The following is a 25,471-nucleotide window of genomic DNA, read 5'->3' as shown; positions in this document are numbered from 1 at the left end:
TTGGTCTAGCCTGGAAACAACCAATGGACGCATGGACTTTATCAATTTACAGTAGGTGGTCTGCGACACCCAATCAGGCTGGTCACAGGGTAGACTTTGATTCGCCTGTGTTTCAGCCAATTATACTCTACAGTTATTGTGTCTTTCTGATCTCCATTTTATTTGAGATTGGTGTACTAAAGACTCATTCTGGGCGGAAATCCAAATATTACTTTTTCTCGAAGTTCCTGGTATGTATTAGAAACTAAAATTAGACATTATTTATTTATTCTCAGATCAAAACTTGGATCTGAAAGCTCTTTGAGGCGATATTCCATTCGCAGAGCTCTCTACACTATTATATCGGGTGGTAACGAAGCTGTCGGGATCGTGAGAGCTGGTCCAAGGGAGATAACTCATTTTGAGCGAAACAATAAACTCTATACATCGTTAATGGCATATCTCCAGTGTAAGGAGAACTAAAATGTACTGCTTAAAACAACTACTATCGTTTAATCATCGATTTGTATATCTTTATATCTAGCATATATCTCGTATATATTTTACTGCAAGCTCTTGGATTAAAAATAGTTTTAGAAAATATTTACTGCGTAGATGTAGAATACTAGGATAATACGCATCAGAGAAATTATATTTGAACCGTAACAGTCATTTGTCGTTAGCAAATAGTATTTTGTTCATAAGACAAAATGGCGTCTGTGGCAGAGCCTCTCACTTTGGAGAAAGGTAATTGCATTTTGTTAAATGCGTAAATGATTCTGTGCGCATGTAGCATTTTTCTGACATTATGTATTACATAGACATGCCAAGTACAGTGCAGATTCCAACATCATTTCTGTGTTTATGTCGTCATGCTGATGCAGAAGAGAGGCAAGTTGTCCATACTTTCCAGTTGACATCATGTGATAGGATTTTACGGAATGTATAGTTGCATATTTCACTCCCTCCGACGTTCCACTCTAGAAACCCAGTTCAGACCTCAACCCGTATCCCCCCTCAAAGATATATATAATTAAAAGGATTGAGCGCCAATGCATATATATATATATATATATATATATCATTTCGAGGGGGATACAAGCGGAAGCCTTTCCCGAATGTCAAGAAAATGGAGCCAGTTTCCTGGATCATGTTGATGCGAACTCTTACGTGGGTACAGTAATTAATCGCGTACCAATGAATATATTTGACAAGGTATCAAACTTCTAACGTATACAGGCAGGACAAGTAACAACAATTCATTCGCCGGAAAACTCTAAACATTTCTCTATGTCATCGTAACCCAGCTTGGGTAGCTCGATCCACATGATGTCAATCACTGGATTATCTGGTCCACACGTGATTGTTTGCACATGTTGCAGATCGCAGTTGTTTAGCTGGAATATTGTGGTGGTAAAAAAAACAAAAAAAACATGTTTTATTCTTACAAACAGTTACCTTCACCTACTGTCAAAACATTATCTTACAGAATGAATAATGCATGGAGCCAGGGGATATATATAAAGCAGATTCATCACCTTAATCATTTAAATGAAATGGCATACTATTATGCATTTAATAGAGATTCATTGCTGTGGTTGCATCCCTTCTACATCCCTCGAGTTCTGTGAGACCAGGTGTTCCACTCCTGTCCTATAAGTATAATGACATGTGTAATCACAAAAGGGGTCCACCAGACTGCTGATATCCTTATCCTTAACATTGAGTTTTTACAAGTTGTATTTCTGCTTGTAACTATTTCTTCATGTTCTTTATTTCCATTATATTGTGCGTAGTCTTTGTATTTTGTATTGTGTTATGGACAAGTTGGGTGTATATCTTACATATTTTGAATCAAGCTCAGCACACACTGACTTAATCATGTTACTCTTCCTCTAAATTATTCTTTCCTTTTTCAGATATCAACAGAGCGATTGAACTTCTGGATGTATTGCAAAGGAGTGAGTTTGACTTGAATTTATCACGATATGACCAATATTGCGATTAACAAGATTAATTCATGAATTAGTATGTTTATCATTTGACTAACGACCATGATGATGACACTCTCTTATTTGTGTGATGTTTCAATTAATTATCAGTATCTAGCGACATGTATTCTAATGTTACATATTGCATGTATTTTAGACACTTTAGGTCATTCTTCCGCGTTATTAACAGTGATTGACATGATCAACAATTGAGGAAGCTGACAGTGACAAATTGTGATATAACTGAAATATTGTTTACTTCCATGAGTGGTTCAGCTGTTTAAGATGAACATTTTGGATTGACTTGTTCAGACCCGATCACTTACAAACCGCTGTCTTACAGCTGGAATATTTCAATTATGTAGATTCTTGTTTGTTTTCAATTGTCTTTGTTTGTCATGTTATCAGAGAAACACAGTGGCCTTGCAAAGCTAAATCATTATGAAAACCTGTATTTGGAAATTTGGATTTCTTATTTTGGAATTTTTGCTGCCGTTTGATGCACAATGATGTAGACTATGTCGCCAGGGGCTGAAAATAACGGCCAAAGAACACCAAGATACGTCCCTGTGGTGCAAGGTTCATCCTGCCGCAGAAAGCCTACGTATTTGACACAATCTAAGGAGAAAATACACAAAAGTGACGCAGATCATTCAAACTGTCAAAATCAATTAATTGCACTATAATGTCAGAACATTAAAATTTGAAACAGACATATCCCTTGACAATCACATACAACCGATATCAGCTTTGTCTAATGTTGGAAATCCTAATGTTTAAAATGGAAGAGTCCTTCATGAAAGCTTGCAGCCAGTAAGAATTAAGTGTCAGTAGTTCCCTAGAAGGGTGGTTGTATTTCCTGATAGTCACTGTCAAGAATAGGTTACGCCACATCATGTAAAGAGTTAAAATATTATATAGCAGTACCCTTATCAGTCTACATCAATCCGTTACATGTATCTGCAAACATACTACCAAATATTGGACATTACAAATTACATTATAATTAGATTCGCAACTGTGTAGAGAGTAGATAAATACTTACAACATGATTTGGGGACACGGGTGGCCCAGTCGTCTAAGGCGCCGCGATTCGCTGTGCAGAGTTGCATCCCTGGACACGCCAGAAACCTATGATTGTGGGTTCGAATCCCGGTTTGCCCCGATTATGTTTCTTGGTTTGTCAGCACCATACCCGTGCTCGTGGGTTTCACCGAAGTGGTAAACGTCTGAAACCTGCATCACTTCGGGCTTTCCTCCCACATTAAGCTGACACGCCGTGATATAACTGGAATAATGTTAAAAGCGACATTACACCCAACTCACACACATACAACATGATTTAAACAGCTTGAATAGAGAAACAAGGTGATATATTTATATTAAATTAATTTCATAATCTAACATCAGTTAGTATTTTGTTGATATGACCTGACTATGCTTGTCGTAAAAGGCGACTAACGGGATCGGATGGTCAGACTCGCTGACTTGGTTGATGCATGTCATCGATCCCTATTGCGTGGATAGATGCTCATGATGTCAATCACTGGATTGTCTGGTCCAGACTCGATTATTTACATACCGCCGTCATATAGCTGGAATATTGCTGAGTGCGGAGTTAAACAACAAACAAACAAAAACACTTAGAAAGACATATGACTCCCGGTATTACAGCTTGAAAGTCATAATGACCCAGTTTTAAGACGCTAGGGCAAACCCTGGTGACGGTCCATCTGTGGAGAGTGATGCTAGTTGACTGTTGTGACAGGTGGGGAGTTCCCTGCACAGAAGCTGGTGGCTCTACAGAAGATTCTTCAGAGTGATTTCCTGACAGCCGTCAGGGAGGTGTACGAGAATGTGTACGAGACAGTCGACATGTCCGGCAGTCCAGAGATCAGGGCTAATGCAACAGCTAAGGTGCGTCTGTAACTACTATTTGTGACTTACACACATCTCATCATCACTGAAAAGCTGCTACAACAATGTAGGGGTGCATATGTTGCAGATATCCTTCATTTGTCCATTGTTAGTACTTGTACTTGGATGACAGTGGAAGGCGTTTGTGGTTTTGACATCTTGACAAGATTATCTGTTAATCAACACCTCTGTAAATACTTTACAATTTGTTTTTATTCAAAATATACCTAGAGACGTGGGACACACTATAAACATATGATTGTGGGTTTGAATCCTGCTTCTCCCCGATTATGTTTCGAGGTTTGTCGGCACTATACCCATGCTTGTGGGTTTGTCCAAACTAATGAACGTGTGAGAACGGCATCACTTCAGGCTTTCCTCTCATATGAAGCTGACATGACATGATTTAGTGGAATACTACAACTAAACAAAGATCTAAGGACATCCCATTATGAGTGAGCATTCATCCAACCAATCAGAGCGTAGCTTATCAGATCAGGAAAGTGACAGTTGGAATGTGTTTTCTAGTCATGCAACCTCAAAAAGGTAAACACGAGGTATTCAGAACAACAGTTGTGCTGATTTCGTGAAAATCATTGTTTGTTTGGTTGGATCCTTGTCCTTGGCCATTAAAAGATTGTACTTGTTTTTTCCCTGTGCTCGTGACTAAGGGGATAACTCAAGGGCTAGTCAACTCGGAGTCAATAATAGTCATAGTGGGGTATCCATGGTAAACTGTGACATGGCATCTCCGAAGGCTAGCACTGTAGAAACTAGAAACAGCACAAGTACAAGCAGCCACATTCTCTCTCTCTCTCTCTCTCTCTCTCTCTCTCTCTCTCTCTTCCCTCCCCCCCCCACACACACACTCACACATATATACACATTGCTAATGATGTGAGAAAATCGTGAACCTCACATATCTATATCTAACTCGCCTTGCTTCCAGGCAACTGTAGCTGCGTTTGCCGCTAGTGAGGGTCACGCTCACCCCAGGGTCGTGCTTCTTCCCAAGACAGAGGAGGGCTTGGGCTTCAATGTGATGGGGGGCAAGGAGCAGAACTCGCCCATCTACATCTCACGCATCATTCCAGGGGGTGTGGCAGACAGGCACCAGGGGCTCAAGCGTGGCGATCAGCTGCTCTCGGTCAATGGAGTGGTATGTTTTTGTTTGTTTGTTTTGTTGTTTAACACCACACCCAGCAATATTCCAGCAGTCTGTAAATAATCAAGTCTGGATCAGACAATTCAGTGATTGACATCATGAGCATCGTTCTACACAATTGGGCTACAATGACATGCATCAACCGAGTCTGACCACCCAATCCTTTTAGTCGCCTCTTACGACAAGTGTTGGTTGCTGAAGATCAATTCTAACCTGGATCTTGTGTATGTGTCCAGGCAGTAGGAATCCTGTAGTGATACGGGAGAGTTCATTTAGGTCATGCCATTGCACTGGTCATCTCATTGTTTTCAAATGATGGGTCCTTGGGGCGTACAGTTTGGTTGAAGAATATATGTCTTTGAAGAAATCGGTGAAAGAAATAGAAGGAACGAAATGAATCCCTATAGTCATTAGTTGGTTGGTTTGTTGTTTTACGCAGCACTCAGCAATATTGCAGCTATATGATGGCGGTCTGTAAATAACTGACCTATTCTACCTCAGATCTTCACAGGTCTATAGTCATTAGATTATTTAGCATGTTTTGTTCCAATGTCCATCAAACACTGGGAGGTAATTTGATGAAGAGACTTTTCTAAGGAATAGAATGTAGATGTTGGATACCTGTTAAGATCCAGGTTAGAATAGGTCTTCAGCAACCCATGCTTACCATAAAAGGCAACTACCGGTATGCTTGGCATAAGAGGCAACTAACGGGATCGGTGGGTCAGGCTTGCTGGTTTGGTTGATGCATGTCATTATGTTCCAATTGGGTGGATCAATGCTCATGATATCAATCACTGGATTGTCTGGTCCAGACTCAATTATTTACAGACCGCCGTCATATAGCTTGAATATTGCTGGGTGTGGCGTATAATAAACAAGATGTTGGTGATACAGGATATGGGAAGAGTCTCTGTCCATCACCTGCTGGTGTGACAGAAGCAAAAAAGGAACTTTGATTTAAGGCAAAAACACAGTAGCATCAAATTATCATGTCTTTCTTAAAATGGTAAACAAATCAAATTTACAATAAAATAAGTTTCCTAAAATGCTTAATCAACACGTTTCAAACAGTATGAACAAGATTACTTTCAATTCATTTTCTGTTTTACTCTTGTGTCATTTATGTGTTGTTCTGCATACCACATTTCATAATGATACTTGTAAAAATCGCTGAGTGATAGGCAACAAAAATGAAAATTGATTAAAATCATGGTCCTAATGACGTTGATATGATGTCATATTTGGTCTATGACGTTAAATCTTAAAATTCATGCTATGTTGTTGGTTATTCAGTTGTTTCAATCTCATTAAAATCAGATCTTAGTTCTCGCTATCACTAAACAAAGATCTGAGGACATCCCATTATGGGTCACATCAGAACGACCTTTCATCCGACCAATCAAAGCGTTGCTTACCAGATCATGAAAGTGACAGTCGGAATGTGTTTTCTAACCATACAACCTCGAAAAAGTTAACACAGGGTATTCTGAATGACAGTTACGGCCGATGCGACTGATTTCATCAAAATCATCGTCAATCTCTCGCATCCGTGGGATAAACATTTGAACAGAGGAGGCGTTGTACAGTACGTGGGAAGCACTGCCATACATTCGCAACCATATATTAGACATACAGGAATGTTCGTTTGTTCAGTTTTCAAAATTTTAATCAAGAATTGTGTCAACATATTTTTTAAGCGTAGTCTGAAATGGAAGTCACCAGGTTGAAATTAGTGCCTTAAAGCTCGAGAAAGCTGCTATCTAATTGGCTGATGTTGACTTGTTAGTTGTTTCAGTGATCGGTCAAAGTTCGCATAAGGTCGTTTCGTGACCCGTAATGGTATGTCCTCAGATCTTTGTTCAGGGTGTTGTTTAGCAGCAGCGAGAACTTAGATCTGATTTTAATGAGATTGGATATGTATTTATTTGAACCCTGAAATGCATATTTGTCTGAAATTTTACCAAAATAATCAGGATAATTAGAGGGAGACAGGACCTACGTGCTGGTTCATCACTGCAGTTAGCTAAGCTGCCATGGGGCCTGAATATTAATATAGTTATAACTAATACAATGGTTTGGATTAAGGGGTCTCATATTTCATGGATAACAGGACCAATAAAGAGGATGTTTAATTTATCATTCCTGAAATTAAGTAAAGAAGAACCTTTCAAAATTAACAATTGAACAGAATGACTTTTGTTTTCCAATTTGCCTGGCGAGGGCTTTTAGTTTGGATCCTAGATTAATCCCTGTCCCTGTTTGGTCTTGCCAATGAAAATAAGATGAGTTGTGTGGTACAGTGTGCTGAGCATCCCTTGTGTGTTCCAGAGTGTGGAGGGAGAGCACCACGAGAAGGCCGTGGAACTCCTGAAGGAAGCTTCAGGTAGGTGTGCACAGTAAACTGAAACACAAGTTTTGGTAATTGGAGGCTCCAGAATTATTTTGCAACTGTTGGTTGGTTGGTTTGTTGTTTTATGCTGCACCCAACAATATTCCAGCCATATGACGGCGGTCTGTAAATAATTGAGTCTGGACCAGACAATCCAGTGATTAATTTTATGAGCATCGATCCACGTATTTGGGATCGATGATATGCAGCAACCAAGACAGCGACCCTGACCACCCGATCCCGTTAGTCGCCTTTTACGACAAGCATGGGTTGCTGAATAGCTATTCTACCCTTGATCTTCACAGGTCTTTTGCAACTATTGAGTATTTACTTACAAATTATCAAGCACACTTGGTATTGAAAGTTTTCCCTGGGCAGTGTTGGGAATACAGAATGTTATACTCCTGTCCAGTCTAATTGGGATTTTGAGCCCCGTGAAGATTCCAGGGTAGAATAGGTCTTCAGCAACCCATGCTTGCCTTAAAAGGTGACTATGCTTGTCATAAAAGGCGACTAACGGGATCGGGTGGTCAGACTCGCTGACTTGACTGATGCATGTCATCGATCCCAATTGCCTGGATCGATGCTCATGATATTAATCACTGGATTGTCTGGTCCACACTCGATTATTTACAGACCGCCATCATATAGCTGGAATATTGCCGAGTGCGGCGTTAAACAACAAACCAACTAACCAACTAACCAACCAACTGTGATTTTGACACAAATGGGAAGACATTTTTTTTTATAATTCTGCTTGAAATGCTGTAAACAGTTTTAGGTGACTAATCTGTATTGTTTGTTTGCTGCCCCATGTGTATAACATGTCACTTAGGCTCACAACAGCCATTTGTCTAATTGACAAACGAGATGTGGCGCTTGTCTTCTGCGTTACCGACTTTAATAGAGTCTTGTGTGTGTGTGATGCCAGTAAGTAAAGATCTGTAAAGAAATACAGGTGGTCAAGTTGAAAAGGCTATGTTTCTAGTTGTAGCAGGATCACAAGGGGTACATGGGGTTTTATGCGTCCCACATTAGGTTTAAAACCACTAGCCAGAGGGATGCATAAAACAACTTACCAAACCTCCATGTCAGAATGACGATATCTGATTGGTCCACATAACCTTGATGAAAAAAAATACTGCGTAACCCCACCTTGGAGGTATTATGTTTCTCAGTTGGGGAATAAATCTCTTTCACCATGCCACGAGCAATACAGGCTGCATGTGGACTTCTGGGAGACAGAATAAATCCTTTATACTCCGCTTCAAAGCAAAAAGCTGCGCGCTTTTTCCGATTCAATGGAAGTCTTGTGACATAACCAAAGTTAACCTCAGCTCAGTCGAACAGCTGTTTTCTAGATGCCGTTAGTTAAAAATAATGGATTTCTCTCAACTGAAAACATCTACAAGGGCTAGCACTAGTAGATGATGATGATGAAGCATTCAAGTGTGCGTTTTGTTTCTTAGATAATTTTTTATACTTATCCTATCTCACACTATGCATTTCTTTTTCTTTCGATCCCAATTGGCAACATGCCTAAACAAGGGTTTCCAGCTTCTTAAAAGACAATCCTCCCTGACACACCTAGCATCTCCATGGTCACCTCCCACTAATCTGGGTCATGCATGCCTGTCATGCCGTCGACCTACATGCACTGAAGCACATCTGCATGCTGTTACTGTAAAGTTTACAATTGTGAAGGGAAGTTAATATAAGTGGTACCAAATTATGAATAGCAGCATTCATTCCTAAAGATGGAAACACATTTTCTAGTGGATGCCCTACTTATTTTTGGGTTGCTTTTCAGTGATGTGTATAGGATGCAGGACTTTGCATTTGTTGAATCCCTTGAATGTTCATCAGCAGATGTTTACCCCACAGGTACTGTGAGTCTGGTTGTACGCTACACCCCACGAGTACTGGATGAAATGGAGGCCAGGTTCGACAAGCAGCGTGCAAGACGACGACAGACTCCTTGAAAACACCAGCATCCGGCGCCTTGTACATCAGTGATAGTAGCCATTGTGTAGGATCATTGTGTTGTATCTGTATATCCCGCACCACATCAAGCAATGAAATTGTAGACAAGTTGTATATATCAGCCATATGTATAATCGTAATCAAATATGTGTCGTACTGCTGATCAAAAGATAAGAAACAGCCAATATGGCCAATTTTAGTTTAAATCTGTAGACACATTAAGCCTGGAACATGATACCGGATGTTTAATACTAAAAAGGTGTTGGTACAAGCCAGGGAGACTGAAAACAGTGGAGATTGCAAAGAAAACTGTATGTACCCTGATCTACTCATCCGAAGTGAACACCAAGGTTTATTGTAATTAAGGATTGGTATTGTCCCAAGCAAGAAGAAATTACAAAAGTTATCAGCTTTCCCTTTCAATCAATGTGTGGAGCAGTTTGTCAGTTCTGCTGGATATAATGTTTGTCTTATTTGAAACTGAAATTTTTATGTGTCTACATAGATTTTGGATACCCAAGACTACATCAGCATATATATTCGTTTTCAATTTGCAGCTTTTTTATGCAATAAAGACATTTTGACCGTCTCGCCTCGGTTGGTGCATATTATTTAGATCTTGCAGTTACTACTGTTCAAAAAAGGGGACGCAGAACAACTGATTTCTCCAAGATATTACGTTTTTCAAAAGTCCCAGGTTTCATGACTTGAAAGTTTTAAAATTGTACCCAAATGCATCTTTCATCGCGTATGAACTGTGCAGATTTGATGACAGAATGGATGTTGTTGGAGTCTGCATTCAGCAATACCTACACACCCCCAGCTATTTCTGCAGGTTGTAAATGTCCAACTCTGGTCCAGACAAACAAGTAACCGCTATTAAGGCAGGGAACACATTTTCCATGCATTTGACATTTTCCCGGATATCGATTTCGTTACACGATTTTCATTGAACTATACACGGACTTGTTAGTCCAACCAAACTCCAGTCTTTTGCGGCAAGTGTGGAAGCTGGACTTCATAGTCAGTTAACTCCCTTGCCTTGGGCAGATGACATTTGTCAGTGGGGACGTATTAGGGACATTGGATACGCATTGCCCATGTTTTATTAAGCGGGAAGTTTGTGAAACCTGGCGATTTCATCCGCGTTCAGACGCTCAGGTAAACTGGGTTTCGCAGTACATTTGCAATCGCAATTAATGTTTTGTTTGCACTCGGCAATATTTTAGCTATATATTCCAGCTATTTGACGGTGGTATGTAAATAATCGAGTCTGACCAGACAATCCAGTGATTGACATGAGTATCGATCCACGCAATTGGGATACGATGACATGCATCAACCAAGTCAGCGAGTGACCACCCGATCCCGTTCGTCGCCCCTTACGACAAACATAGCAATTGATGTATGACTGCCGAGATCCTATACCTAAGTAACTGTTCGACCCCTGTATATAATCACAACTTGGACAAACAAGAACACTACCACCTCTTTAATTTCCAAAGGAATACATCAATACCGATGATATTATGGAGGGGCGGGGCGACACGGAGGTCGTCGAGAGAGGAATGCGTGGGGGTCTCTGCTGCATGTTACACGTCGTCGTCGGCTGGAGGACGGCGTGATGGTGACGGGAGACGTCGCGGCTACAATGTCAGACGCCTCGTCCTCTTCCGGCATATCATGTTCCATCCCTGCAAGAGAGGAGTGAGTGTTTAAAGCGACAGGCCGCGCTCTTACAGCAGTGGAACGGCTGCCAATACCAGATAAGCCAGTGTTGATACCATGCTGCATAACTGATCCACATGTTTTGAAAGCTGAATTGAATAATATTTATGGTAATATGGATTACAGTTTATATGACTATCTAACTGTACACAACAAGCCACTTGTCAAGGATAGCTTAAATGGTATGTCATAAGTAATCGGGTGTGGACAAGGCATGGTCGAATCGGTAATGTCATCTACCAGTTCCATCCCGGAATCCCTGCACTAGTTTTATGCTGCTGTTGTTTTGCGCAGTTACAGGTTAGGTGAGGTGAAATTGGGTTTAACGTCGCGTCCAAGATTATTGCACTTATATAGCGACGTGCATGTACGTGTGTGTGTTTGTGTGGCTGCTTGTACTAGTCCGGACTGATGCCGATTTATAGTGCTAGCTCACTGAGATACCATGCCGCAGTTTAATAAGGATATCCCACTCAGACACAGTATACTGACTGAGCCGACCAGTCCTTGTTTTAGCTCCCTTCATGCCGAGCGCCAGACAGGGTAACAACAAGTACCATCTTTTAACCTCTTTTGGCAAGACGCGGCCGGGGATCAAACCCCGGACCTTCCGCTCTCCGGGCGGACGCTCTACCATTAGAACACGGAGGCGGTCTAGTTACAGGTAAGAGGTATTACAGAGTTGTTTTTTCGTATATATGATTTGTTAACCCCGCTCCCGGCAGTATTCCAGCTATATGACGGCGGTCTGTAAATAATCGAGTTATGTATCAATGTATAGAAAAACTCACGAACACTGGTACATGGGGCTGACTGACCAAAGATCACAATAGGATGAGACTGGGACTCGAACCAACGAGCAGATCCAGACAGTGAATGAATGTTGTTTAAAGCCGCAATTAGCAATATTCCAGTTAAATCACGAGGCCTGTCAACAGTCATCTTCCCGAGGAGTTAACTGAGTAGAAAAGTCCAGTTCGACTTTTCTAGTCGGTTAACTCCCTTGCCTCGGGAAGAAGCTAAACAGTGGAATCTGGGGAATATCAGATTCTTATCTCATTCCAGTCAGAGCGCCCCCAGCAACCCCACCCCTTAACCATGTGGGTCACGGGTAAGAGTAGGTCCCCCTCGGTTGTCCAAACCTGTGAGGGGCGAATAAATAGATCGGGTGGTCAGTCTTGGTGACTCGGGTGACCGATCGCCTCAGTGCCCCTGACATTGCTCACAATATCAGCGATCGTCAATAATTTGTTACAGTTTGTTTTCTGTTGAACGCCGCACTCAGCAATATTCCAGCTGTATGATGGCGGTCTGTAAATAATCAAGTCTTGACCAGACAATCCAGTGATTGACATGATCATCGATCAATGCAATTGTGATACGATGATATGGATCAACCATGTCAGTGAGACTGACCACTCGATACCGTTAGTCGCCTCTTGACATTTTATGACAGGCCGCCGTCTTACAGTTGGACTAATGCCGAGTGCGGAGTTGCATGCATGTAACTTTGAATATACATATACCTGTTAGTAGATGATACGCTGCTGCGGATCGTTTCTGTCTGTTGCCCTTGTAGCAGGAACTCTGAAACACAGACAAAGGGCGTGCGTGGCCCAGTAGGGATGATGATGCATGCCATCACTGGTCACAGGGATTTATCTAGATCCTAAACCTGCAGCACACGTCAGTACAAATGCACAAATTGGAATTATAACATTTCCAATTCATGTTAAAAAGTTACATCAACAGTGATGGTTTGGCGCACTTGTATTTCACTGATATCAGGGCCAATAGAGGGAGAGCCTTTAATGCTCGGTTTTACACTATTGAATGTCAAGAAAATAGAAATTTTTAAGGGCACAATTTGGAATCCTAGATAAATCCATGTTCATGTGGATGGGTGTGTGGGTGGGTGCGTGCGTGCATGCGTATTCACAGTACACCGACTCCGAACCGACCAGTCCTTGTCTAAGCCCCTTAATGCCGAGCGCCAGGCAGGGTAACAACAAGTACCATGACACGGCCGGGGATCGAACCCCAAACGTTCCGCTCTCCGGACGGACACTCAACGCACAAGACCGCGGAGGCGGTTCATTGATAGCAGATCAAAGATCTGCCATTTGAACCACATTTAGCGAATCATGGCAAGCAAGGTACTCAACTCTGTCAAGTTTGCATCTCATTTCGGGTATTCGTACAAAGGCCCAGTGCTGATTTATCAACCTTTGGAGTGAATCACTGACATGAATCTGCAGGTGTTACATACGAAACCAGTATCACGCGGTCTCGCCTGATTGGTGTGATCACCTATACAACCAGCGTTGCGTGGTCACCAAAACAACCAGCGTCGCGTGGTCACCTACACAACCAGCGTCGCGTGGTCACCTACACAACCAGCGTCGCGTGGTCACCTACACAACCAGCGTCGCGTGGTCACCTACACAACCAGCGTCGCGTGGTCACCTACACAACCAGCGTCGCGTGGTCACCTACACAACCAGCGTCGCCCAAAAGAGGGCCATTACAGAGGCAGGGCCGTCGCTTACCAGATCCTGAAAGTTAGTCGGAATGTGTTTTCTAATCATTCAACCTCGAAATATTTAACACGGGGTACTCTGAACGACAGTTATGAGTTTTACGACTATATCCATACAATCTAGGCCATCTATAAGCCATTCCAGAATATTGTTTTGGTCAGTTTTAAATTTTTTAATCGAGAATACGTCAAAATGTTTCGAAGCGTAGTCACTAGTTAGAAACTGGTGCCGTTAAGCTCAAGATAGCTGTCTCCTGATTGGCAAATGTCGATTTCATGTCGGTCATTTCACTGGTCGGTCAATGTTCGCGAAAGGTCGTTCTGACGTGACCCGTCTTTGACGTCTTTGGTTAGCGGTAGCGAAAACTAAGATCTGATTTAAATGATCATGTAGGGGGCCAGATGTAAGTGGGTGGGGTGGGGGGGGGGGGGGGTGAGTTGTGTTTAACGCCGCTTTTAACAGTATTCCAGTTATATCGCGGCGTGTCAGCTTTTCGTTTTGGGGGCCAGAGGATCGTGTTACGTGCCAGAGGATCGTGTTGGGGGCCAGAGAATCGTGTTGGGGGGCCAGAGAATCGTGTTGGGGGGCCAGAGGATCGTGTTGGGGCCAGAGGATCATGTTGGGGGCCAGAGGATCATGGAGGATCGTGTTGGGGGCCAGAGGATCGTGTTGGGGGCTAGAGGATCATGGAGGATCGTTTTGGGGACCAGAGGATCGTGTTTGAGACCAGAGGATCGTGTTGGGGGCTAGAGGATCGTTTTGGAGACCAGAGGATCGTGTTGGGGGCTAGAGGATCGTTTTGGAGACCAGAGGATCGTGTTTGGGGCTAGAGGATCATGGAGGATCGTTTTGGGGACCAGAGGATCGTTTTGGCGGCCAGAGAATCGTGTTGGGGGCCAGAGGATCATGTTGGGGGCTTGAGGATCATGATACGGGGGCATGGCGGAGACTCAGAGGAGCATAGTGGAGGGTTATGGTAGAGAACATGAGCAATGACCTGCGCCGTCGGGGTACGTTCAGTGGCAAATATTATAACCGGGCCACAGTGTAACCAGCAGATCATTAATAGTCTGTTCCCAGTCGGCATGGGATATATTCAGGGACAATTCTTCACCCGAGTGCTCACGAGGACTGTAAGTAAGTAACATACAATGAACTTAAAATGACACCGACTTCACGTGCATTTGCGCGGAACTGTGGGAAATTGCCTTGTGGTTGAAGCGTAAGACTCACAAAGCGATCTTAGCGTTACGACTATCGTAAAGCCTGTGTTAAAGTATGGGGGCTACAGTCACCTTAGCGCTAAGATGGCTTTGTGGAATAGGGCCCTGGGCCGGTTGTGGACAGCTACTCACCCCATCGCACTTGGCTCCGAAAGGACAGACGGTAAAGTTGCATTTGAACCACATCTTCATCGTCCCCGGAAGACGGAAGGCCGTGAAGTATGGGCTGTCGATGATTCCGCCCCTCACCCTGAAACCAGACTTCTTCCGGAACACCAGGCCGTCGCCGCACCTGCAACAACAGCCTCTTCACGCATGTTTCCAAAATCTGAACAAATAGGCCACGCCCATCAAGGGAATACCGTTTTCTGGTTGGCTGAAAATAGAGTGGGCGGGACTTGTGTTGCATTACTGCGCTGAACGATGTCACCAAAAAGGTGCGGCGCTCTCAAGTTCGGCGAAATCGTAGCTGCAGTTGTTATACACAGGGGCCAGTCACTACAGGCAGCTTGGGCATATTCATATGTCATAGGTACGTATGTGTAGGTGAGGATATGTCCTATTGAACAAGTACCTTTATCAATCCTATTTTAAGACATTTTCAGAAATGAATATTCATCTCTTCAAACCTTTCAGATCAGTAAAACATTTACGGACAGAAGAACGCTTGGGGCGTTACATATTCAATGAATAAAAAGCTTCTAAAAAGCATCGATCTAGGCAACTACATGGTGACCGGGGGCCCTTCCACAAAGCATCTCGGAGCTACGTTGATCGTAAGCCTATGATAAAGGTTGGCTTGTTGTTTAACGCCGCACTCCGTAATATTCCAGCTATATGACGGCGGTCTGTAAATAATCGAGTCTGGACCAGACAATCCAGTGAATGATATCATGAGTATCGTCCCAAGCAATAGGGATCGATGACATTCTTCAACCAAGTCAGCGTACCTGACCACCCGATCCGGTTAGTCGCCTCTTTCGACAAGCATAGTCGCCTCATACGGCAAGAATGGGTTGCAAACCGATTCTAACCCTGATCTTCATGGGTGGCATATACAATGTATTATGCATTGAGTGAGTGTGTGTTTGCTGTTTATCCGCACTCAGCAATATTCTAGCTATATAAAGGCGGTCTGTAAATAATCGAGTCGGGACTAGACAATCCATCGATTGATCAACGCAATTGGGATAGATGACATGCATCAACCAAGTCAGCGCAGGTCTTAGACATTTACAACTTTGGTGAAACCCACGAGTACGGGTGTGGTGCTGGCAAACAAACATAATGAAGGCGCAAGTCTTCCCAGAGATTTCCGCCTGAGATGACTGCCTGTCTCTCCCTCGCAGCCCCCCCCCACACACACCCTTTTTTGAGACTAAAAGGTGCATACCCCCCAAGCAGAATCCGATACTCCCTGAAGCCGTTGGCAGCCATACAGCTGACGGGAATCAGACGCTGTGATCCTGAAAGCGCAAAATATTCCAAATAAAATTACACGAAATCAGTGTCTGCGAATGATTGTTACACAGTGACTGGTGGTGGCGGTATGTTTTGCAAGCTGAAAAAAACCCTGTGGCTTGATATTGAACACCAATTATAAAGCTGCACTCAGCAATATTCCAGCTATATGACGGCGGAGTGTAAATAATTGAGTCTCGACCAGACAATCCAGTGATTGACAGCATGTGCATCGATCTTAGCAATTGGGATACGATGACATGCATCAACCACTTGCCTCCGCATACACGCTTCTAAATAAGCACAGTAATCTTGAACGTGACGTTCGACTCCCATACTACCTCAACTTAAAAAATAATGAAGACTTGGAATTTCGAACTTCCCATATTCGTTTCTTTGCTTTTCCAAAGCTCGCTTAGAAATGTTTTATTTGGTCGACTGTTTCAGAGCCACATTAATAGTGAGTGAGTTGGGTTTAACGCCGCTTTTAACAGTATTCCAGTTATATCACAGCGTGTCAACTTAATGTGGGAAGAAAGCCCGAAGTGATGCCGGTCTCGGACGTTTACCACTTCGGTGAAACCCAAGGGCACGGGTATAGTCCCCATACATGATCGGGGCGAACCGGGATTCGAACCCACAATCATAGGTTTCTGGCGTGCCCGAGGGACACAACTTACCGGAGCCTCAGACGACTGGGCCACCCGTGCTCCTGCCACGTTAATAGCTATAGGAGATTACCTATGGCCGCATGGCAGAGGTAAAAGTGTTTGTTTGTTTGTTTGTTGTTTAAATCCACACTTGCCACACGTCGTGGTCATATGACAGGAGCATTACTGGGTGCGGCGTTAATCAACAAGCACTTACTTGTCCATGTAAATTGTGTGAGTGGCGGGTGTTACCGGTCGAGTAGGACATAATCATATTCGCCTTTTACGGCAAGAATGGGTTGTGTGTCTTCACGGGTCTTGTGTCTGTGAGAATCCTAGGTTCCTCGCGAGAACCACTACCCATATACTCGCAACAGCGTCGAGCTACAGAAAGGTCATATACGAGGTACCTGTAAGCTTCGCACGGAGCTTGACGATACGACCAAGGGTGACAGAATTGACTGGTTTTCCGCGTACGTCGACGGCAGCCATTTGGACTGGAATGTTGCTCAGTCGCCTGCCACGGTTTGTAAAAATCTCCTCGAAAATATGTTTTCTGAAAGTACAACCGGCATTTCCTGAGTATACGTATTTGGCTTTGGGTTATACGTATTATAAGAGCGAGATAGGATGGGTATTGTCCCAAAAAAAACCTGGAACATTAAGGCGGTGGACACAAAAAGGCTTCATAATTTGTGCCATTGTGGGCAATCGAGCCTGGCCCTTCGTCGCATTAATCACCGCCCCTAAAGTGTTTCCAAGAATCCATACTGCTTGAACCTTATTATTACACTTGATTAAAATTAAAAGCGATAAAACCCTTCCGACATATGAAATCACAGTCCATTGTGCGAGGCCCAGCAAATGGTTGGTTAGTTGTTTAACGCCGCACTCTTCAATATTCTGGACCACACAATCCAGTGATTGAAAACACGGGCATCGATCCACGCAACTGGGATACGATGACAGGCATCAACCAAGTCAGCGAGCCCGACCACCCGATCCCGTTAGTCGCCTCTTACAAGCACAGACAGTCGGACGCCTTTTACAGCAAGCATGGATCTTCACGGGTCTCCCACTAAATTATGAGCATGTTTATGCATTACTATGCAATAGTGATGATACCAGGTGTTCGCCAAAGGTGAGTATTCTGCCCCATCGTCTGCACCCGTCACAAACACATGCAAAAGCAAGGCAATTGTCCGTCTAAAAACACGGGAACATATGGTAAAAGTCAAAATTGAGAATTGCATTGGACATAATGTTTGTCACCAATGCGTCCAGTTTGGAAATGTCTTCCATGAAACTCTTTGAAAGCTTTACAAAGTCCGTTAATGTAACTTTTATGCAAGAGCCGTTTGTCCACCATCGTAGAAAGGTGAGGTGAGGTGAGGTGAGGTGAAATGAGGTTTAACGTCGCGTCCAAGATTATTGCATTTATATAGAGCGACGTGCATGTACGTGTGTGTGTTTGTGTGGCTGCTTGTACTAGTCCGGACTGATGCCGATTTATAGTGCTAGCCCACTGAGATACCATGCCGCAGTTTAACATGAATACCCCACTCAGACACAGTATACTGACTCCGAGCCGACCAGTCCTTGTTTTAGCCCCTTAATGCCGAGCGCCAGACAGGGTAATAACAAGTACCATCTTTTAACGTCTTTTGGTATGACGCGGGCGGGGATCGAACCCCGTACCTTCCGCTCTGCGGGCGGACGCTCTACCACTAGACCGCGGAGGCGGTCCCTTCGTAGAAAGAGTATGATCAGTGGTACTTCAACAGTTGTTTAACGTAAATAGATGCCATTTTGGAAAGAAGTCGGTAAGTGAGCAACTTTCAATGTCCTGATCAAGTACATTGGGAGCATCCATTTCATTTCGACGGATGGTGGTTAAATGAATAGTTTTTGATTTACTGTAAAAAATGAATAGTTGTATTATTGAAAATATCCAAACGTCAAAAGGCTTGTTAAAATAGATAGTTTTGGGGTGCTCAGCAAATAGTTTGTTGGATACAGATGGCTAGTACAGATTGTTCTTAGCTGTCGGGAAAAAAACGAAGCTATCAGAATATGTCTTAGCGCAGGTCAGACCCAGCTGTCCGGTTCATCTTGACTTTTGCCTTACTTAATTACATATATTACTCAAAACTAGGCAAAAACGTTCTTTTTGCGAGCGTGTCTCAGTCAATTTGTCATCTTCCCGAGGCAAGAGAGTTAACTGACTATAAAAGTCCAGTTTCCACCCTTGCCGAACTAGGCTGGGATTATGGAGCACCAAAATCGAAATCCGGTTCGTAAACTGTCATGCAGTGTTCGGTCGATTGCAGTATTTGCAAAACACGTGCATCGCCAACTCGTTGTCAACAGATATTTTCCAAATCTTTTCATGTTTTTATTCAAGGTGCTCACGTGATTTGATGTACTTCGCGAAGTAAGAACCGTTTTATCACAAAACTGATCTTGATGGTCGAACAGATCATCTTGACTCGGCGCCACCATTTTGTTTGAAGCAAATGCATGTGATACATGAGGTGGAATGTGATTGGTCCATATGGGAGAGGCATATAATGGACATAACTCGTAATAGCCACTGGCGGCGCTACGATCGAGCCCAGGAAATCCAGCCTAGCTCGGCAAGGGTGGAAACTGGACTTGTAAAGTCAGTTAACGCTCTTGCCTCGGGAAGATGTCAATTTGTAAACGAACTGCAGTATTTAGGCGTTTTGTAAAATGCCAAAGTGAAAAGTCATTTAACACAGTGACTTAAGCGTACACAATAGGCCCCTTTATCACCCCTTCATACGATAAGCGCGAGTCTGTTTTCACTCTGGTAATGAAATGAGACCGTTTCTATAGGTCAGATCTTTAGGTCTGAAGCTTCCACTGGTTGATTCCCTCGCAATGTTTGAACCCATATACATCTTAAATGTTCATCTTGAAAACAATTTTAATTATTTGGCAATTGAGTGACTTGGGTTTAACGGCGCACGTCAAATAATCGAGTCTGGACAAGACAATCCAGTGATATTGACATGAGCAACGATCCACGCAATTGGGATATGATGACATGCATCAAACCATGTCATCGAGCCTGACCACCCGATCCCGTTAGTCGCCTCACGGGCGGGTATTATGAGATTGGGACTCGGCTCGTACCTACCCGACATCGATCTTCTCCCGTTCCGTTATATTTTTCGCTTCGGCGTCGTATCTGCACGTGACGAGGAAGTTGTTGTGGTCGTCACTCACGCCGACATTCCCAACTTTCGACTCCCTGGCAACCTGCACTTTCAGCTTGTACACTTCAGATTTCGCCATTTTCTGCGAAATAAATTGTTGATTAAAGTCTCAATAGTCTTAACTGTCATATATACACTTATATACATTCCTTTTCATTTCTACATATGCCCAACATGTGGAAATGCATGCATCTTCAAATGAGATGTTTGTTTGTTGTTTAACGGCGCACTCGGCGATATTCCAGCCACATGCATATGGCGGTGATCTGGAGAAATCGAATCTGAACAAGACATTCCAGTGATTGACATACATGAGTATTGATCTACACAACTGGGATAAGATGACATGCATCAACCAAGTCACAGAGCCTGACCACTCAGCAATATTCCAGCTATATGACGGAGATCTGTAAAATAAGCGAGTCTGGCCCTGACAATTCAGTGATTGAAATCATGAGCATCGATCCACGCTTAGACATGCATCAAGAAAGTCAGCGAGCCTGACCACCCGATCCCGTTAGTCGCCTTTTACGACATAGTCACCTTATGGGACTCAACTCTGCTAGCGAATGGTAGTGGCTTATGGGACTGGGCCACTAGTGATCCTATTTCTATGAGTAGCTTTAATTACCTGAAACAGACAGGCAGATCCTTTTTTAGGTAGGAAGGTGGCTGTTTGGATGTACGTGACTCCGTCTTGTGTTTGCGGCGTAGCAACAACGTCACCCTTGCATAAGACTGTCACAACGACGGGGTGATCAGCAAACAGGGTAATGGTCGTCACGCCATCTTTTGTTTTGCTACAGTCAGAGTGGACTAAAAAATGAAAAAAATAAATCCGAACTAAAGTCGAAACACTGATGGACACAAACTAATTCCCGTTCACGTGACAAACAATGAGTGAGTATGGTTTTACGCCGCTTTCAGCAATATTCCAGCAACATAACGTCAGGGGACACCAAAAATGGGCTTCATTATTATACCTATGTAGGGAATCGAACCCGGGTCTTCGGTATGACGAGCGAACGCTTTAACCACTAGCTATAGGCTACCCGACCTCCCTCTACCACTAGACCACGGAGGCGGTCCCAATTTAGAGGACGTGAGCGTGAGGGTGAATTATAATTACACACGGGCGAATGCTGCAACCTCTAGGCTACCCCGACGCCCCAGTCACTAGCAGAACAGACTTTCCATCACTTATCCGGTCGGGATTAACGGACCAGGGATTATCGGATCAGTGTATAATACGCCTTCCAAGAATGATACCAGTATCGGATCATATACCATACCCTACTCGGCGTATAAGAACTAAATCGCATTATTTCAGTTGGGGAGTTGGCTTTTTTCTTTGTGCTAAGCGTAGAGTGGCGGGTGCTACCAGTAGAGCAGGACAATTGGTTTCATCTGACTTTCAGGGCTCCATTCATATCAGTGTCATTGTTTTGCCTTTTGTTTGTTAATCGCCTGATTCATTGTTGACTTTAACAAGCACGTGATACTAGGGATATACCTACCTTTAATGATGCCTCCCGCGTCATCGACAACCAGGTCCCCGCACTTGGTGATAGAAAAACAATACACTAAAAAGTATCAAATTACATGTTATATAAGTATTAAGTCCAACAAACATCCAACAAACCAGATAAGCATAAGTCATCCATCTTCATCCTCTTCCACTCAGCATTTTTTTCATGTTTTTCGAAATAAAACTAATTCCTACAAAATACCATTGAACGGGTGTGCGATATCAGCAATTGCAATTTACATAGAAACACATTGAAACCGAGTTCTAATAATACATTGATACAGAAAATACGTCGTTTGGAGTATTATGAGTATTTCTGCGGTTGTTCTCGACAAGTCAAGACCATATGTGCCCGTAAATATCCAACGACATCAGACAATTTGAAATTGATATAGTTGGTTTAACGCTGCTTTGAACAGTATTCAACTTATATCACGGCGTGTCAGCTTGAGGGGAAAGCACGATGTGATGCAGGTCTCAGACCTTTACAACTGTGGTGCAACCCATGAGCACGGGGATGGTGCTAGAAACCCTAGAAGCATAATCAGGGTGGACCGGGATTCAAACCCTAGCTCTTAGGTCTCTGGCGTGCACAAGGGACGCAACTCTTCACAACGAATTATGGCGCCTTAGACTTGGCCACCCGTGCACCCCAGGGTTCGAAAGAGTAAGAGTAAAGACGTCCCCCATTCATTTCTCTTGCGTGGCCGTGTTTGACCCTGAACACATGTCGCCGCATCTCTACCAGCAGTACCATCTTACCTCCTTAATCCATTGAGCGGGTGTGTGCTTGCGACAGTCAGCTATAGTCAATCTACATCACCACAGACCAGTGGTCAACAGTATAAGCATCGACAGACGCTGTCAGGGTACGATGGGACAGGCTTATATCACAGTATTTGTGTGTTGTTTAACGCCACACTCTGCAATATTCCAGCAATATGACGGCCAGCCATTTATGTAAATTTCATCACTGTTTTGCCTTTTGTTTGTTTTTTCGTTTAACGCCGCTCTAAGCAATATTCCAGCAATAGGACGGCTGTCTCTAAAAAGTCGAGTATGGACCAGACAATCCATTGATTGATATGAGCATCGTTCCACGCAATTGGGATGTCAACGAGCCTGACCACCCGTAACTGAACCTTATTGTCAGCTGTGAGCCTGACCACCCGTAACTGAACCTTATTGTCAGCTGTGAGCCTGACCACCCGCAACTGAACCTTATTGTCAGCTGTGAGCCTGACCACCCGCAACTGAACCTTATTGTCAGCTGTGAGCCTGACCACCCGTAACTGAACCTTATTGTCAGCTGTGAGCCTGACCACCCGCAACTGAACCTTATTGTCAGCTGTGAGCCTGACCACCCGCAACTGAACCTTATTGTCAGCTGTGAGCGGGTACAAGGAACGTCTAATGCTGAATTCCGATTTCAGAAAGATATTAATTGCAGTATATAAGTACCATGTAGACTGTTTAGACGAGACGTGACCACTTACCTTGACGAAGGTGAAGCACGACAGGACCACCAATAGGGGCACCTGCAGACAGACATCATAATGTGAAACCCCGTTAAACCGGAAACCTCGTTTGTCCAGAAACCTTGTTAGTCCGGAAATAATACCACGGAACAATTCCCGTTGGGAACGTCTGCATACACTCACGTACTAAGAGTTTGTGAACTACCCATGAAATCCAATGGCTTTCTATCAATGTTATTCCAATGTTGCATGAATAATTTTCAAACTGCCCCAGCGTTAATGATAATTAGCAGGGAGATTCAGTGAACGTTCCGGAAAATTCATTCATGTCCAAATGTTATCTGGGTAGAAAAGGCGTATGAAAACCAAACAAATTTCAAATGTAATTCCATCGCCAGATTATCTTTGTCACATAGCTTTGAGCACGGAGATTTACTTACCTCCCATATGGCAACCTAACAAGTTTTAATACTTTTTAACCAGGCATTTTTTTATTTTTTTTTTTATTTTTTTTTAATTTATTTTGTTTTGTTTTGTTTGTTTTTTTTGGGGGGGGGGGCGTTAACCAGTAATATTCCAGCTACATAACGGCGGTCTGTAAATAATCGTGTGTGGACCAGACAATCTAGTGATTAATATAAGGATCAAGGATCTGCGCTATTGGGATACAATGTCATACAATCAAGTTATCGAGCCTGACCCCCGAACCTTTAAGTGGACTCTTACAACAAGCATAGATTGCTGGAGCCTATATTCTCAGCTGAATCACGACCCGATGACAGCCATCAATTAACAATGTTACGTACATCACTTTGTGTCAATCTGTCAATCTGTCCATCACTTATATTCAAAAGAAAAAAAAACAAAGTATATTATTATATAGGGAAACAGAAAACAAAGCTATCACCCGTATTAAATCGTAAAGATAACAAAGCGGCCGTTTTCATACCTGAGACATCATCTTCAGCGATCTAACATCAGCAATTCTGTCCGGGCAGCGACCGACACGTGATGCACGTGAATTACCGTGAGAGGTTTAAGGCGCGTTTGGGCGAATAGTCAATAGCCAGGAAACAAGATTAATATCGTTTATGTTTTAGCAATGAGTGGTCGGTGGGGTAGGCTCTTGGTAAAAGCGTTCGCTCATCATGCTGAAGATTGCCCACATTGCAAAGTGTGAAGACCATTTCTGTTGTCCCTCGTGATATTGTGGAATATTACTAAAAGCGGCGTAAATTCAACACATACTTAAAATGAGTGAGTGAGTCAATTAATGTATTCGGTTGTACCCTTTACAGCCAGCCATACCACAGCTAAGTAAAATACATCTCCGATTAAGCTAGATGAACATTGATATATAAACAATAAAGAAATCATATAAAACAGTTTATATTGGACCCGTGAAGATCCGGGTTGGAATAGATCTTCAGCAACCCATGCTTGTCGTAAGAGGCGACTAGCGGGATCGGGTGGTCAGGCTCGCTGACTTGGTTGATGCATGTCAATTTGCGTGGATCGATGCTCATAATGTCAATCACTTGATTGTCTGGTCCAGACTCGATTATTATAGACAGCCGTCATATAGCTGGAATATAGCTGAGTGTGGCGTTAAACAACAAACAAATAACAACAGTTCATATAGCTATAGAAAACATAGAGACATTCATTCGGAGGAGTGAGTAAGTGAGTGAGTTGGGTTTAACACCACTTTTAACACTATTCCAGTTATATCGCGGCGTGTCATCTTAATGTGGGAGGAAAGCCCGAAGTGATGCAGGTCTCAGACGTTTACCACTTCCGTGAAACTCACGAGCACGGGTATGGTGCTGACAAACCTAGAAACATAATCGGGGCGAACCGGGATTCGAACCCACTATCATAGGTTTCTGGCGTGCCCAAGGGACGCAACTCTGCACAGCGAATCGCGGCGCCTGAGACGACTGGGCCACCCGTGCACCTCACGCTCTCCTGGACAAGCCTGTTCAGTTATTGCACATTTATTTCAGGACCATACGTTATACCTGATCAAAGTAAACACTGTTGAGGTCAAATTCAAGACTATTTCATAACAATTAATGTAGTACCTTACGTCTTCTTTTCGCCATTCCCCGAATGTCAGACTTTCGAACAGGATGAGGACGACCAACCAGATATCCAAATATTTGTCGGGACGGCATATGAGATATCCGAATAT

General features: G+C 43.3%; 2 protein-coding genes across 2 annotated transcripts; one reads left to right on the top strand and one right to left on the bottom strand.

Annotated features, from left to right (window-relative positions):
• The first annotated feature begins 671 nt into the window (after positions 1-671).
• On the top strand, positions 672-10,016 carry LOC139467044 (protein lin-7 homolog C-like). The gene is made up of 6 exons (XM_071248756.1): positions 672-726; positions 1,899-1,940; positions 3,739-3,887; positions 4,837-5,046; positions 7,384-7,438; positions 9,329-10,016. Exons 1-6 carry the CDS (start codon positions 690-692, stop codon positions 9,424-9,426), a joined length of 591 nt encoding a protein of 196 aa, XP_071104857.1. The 5' UTR covers positions 672-689; the 3' UTR covers positions 9,427-10,016.
• Positions 10,017-10,954: 938 nt separating this feature from the next.
• Positions 10,955-24,238, bottom strand: LOC139467043 (vitelline envelope sperm lysin receptor-like). The gene is made up of 10 exons (XM_071248755.1): positions 24,227-24,238; positions 23,296-23,337; positions 21,789-21,831; positions 20,903-21,087; positions 20,193-20,353; positions 17,440-17,585; positions 16,312-16,384; positions 15,051-15,210; positions 12,682-12,742; positions 10,955-11,121 (listed from the first exon to the last, which is right to left on the bottom strand). Exons 1-10 carry the CDS (start codon positions 24,236-24,238, stop codon positions 10,955-10,957), a joined length of 1,050 nt encoding a protein of 349 aa, XP_071104856.1.
• Positions 24,239-25,471: the final 1,233 nt, after the last annotated feature.

Source organism: Haliotis cracherodii, unplaced genomic scaffold (genome assembly GCF_022045235.1).
Source record: "Haliotis cracherodii isolate W230 unplaced genomic scaffold, xgHalCrac1.p SCAF_19, whole genome shotgun sequence".
NCBI lineage: Eukaryota > Metazoa > Mollusca > Gastropoda > Lepetellida > Haliotidae > Haliotis > Haliotis cracherodii.
Note: the sequence above shows the minus strand (reverse complement) of the source record. Positions and strands in the feature narration are given on the sequence as shown.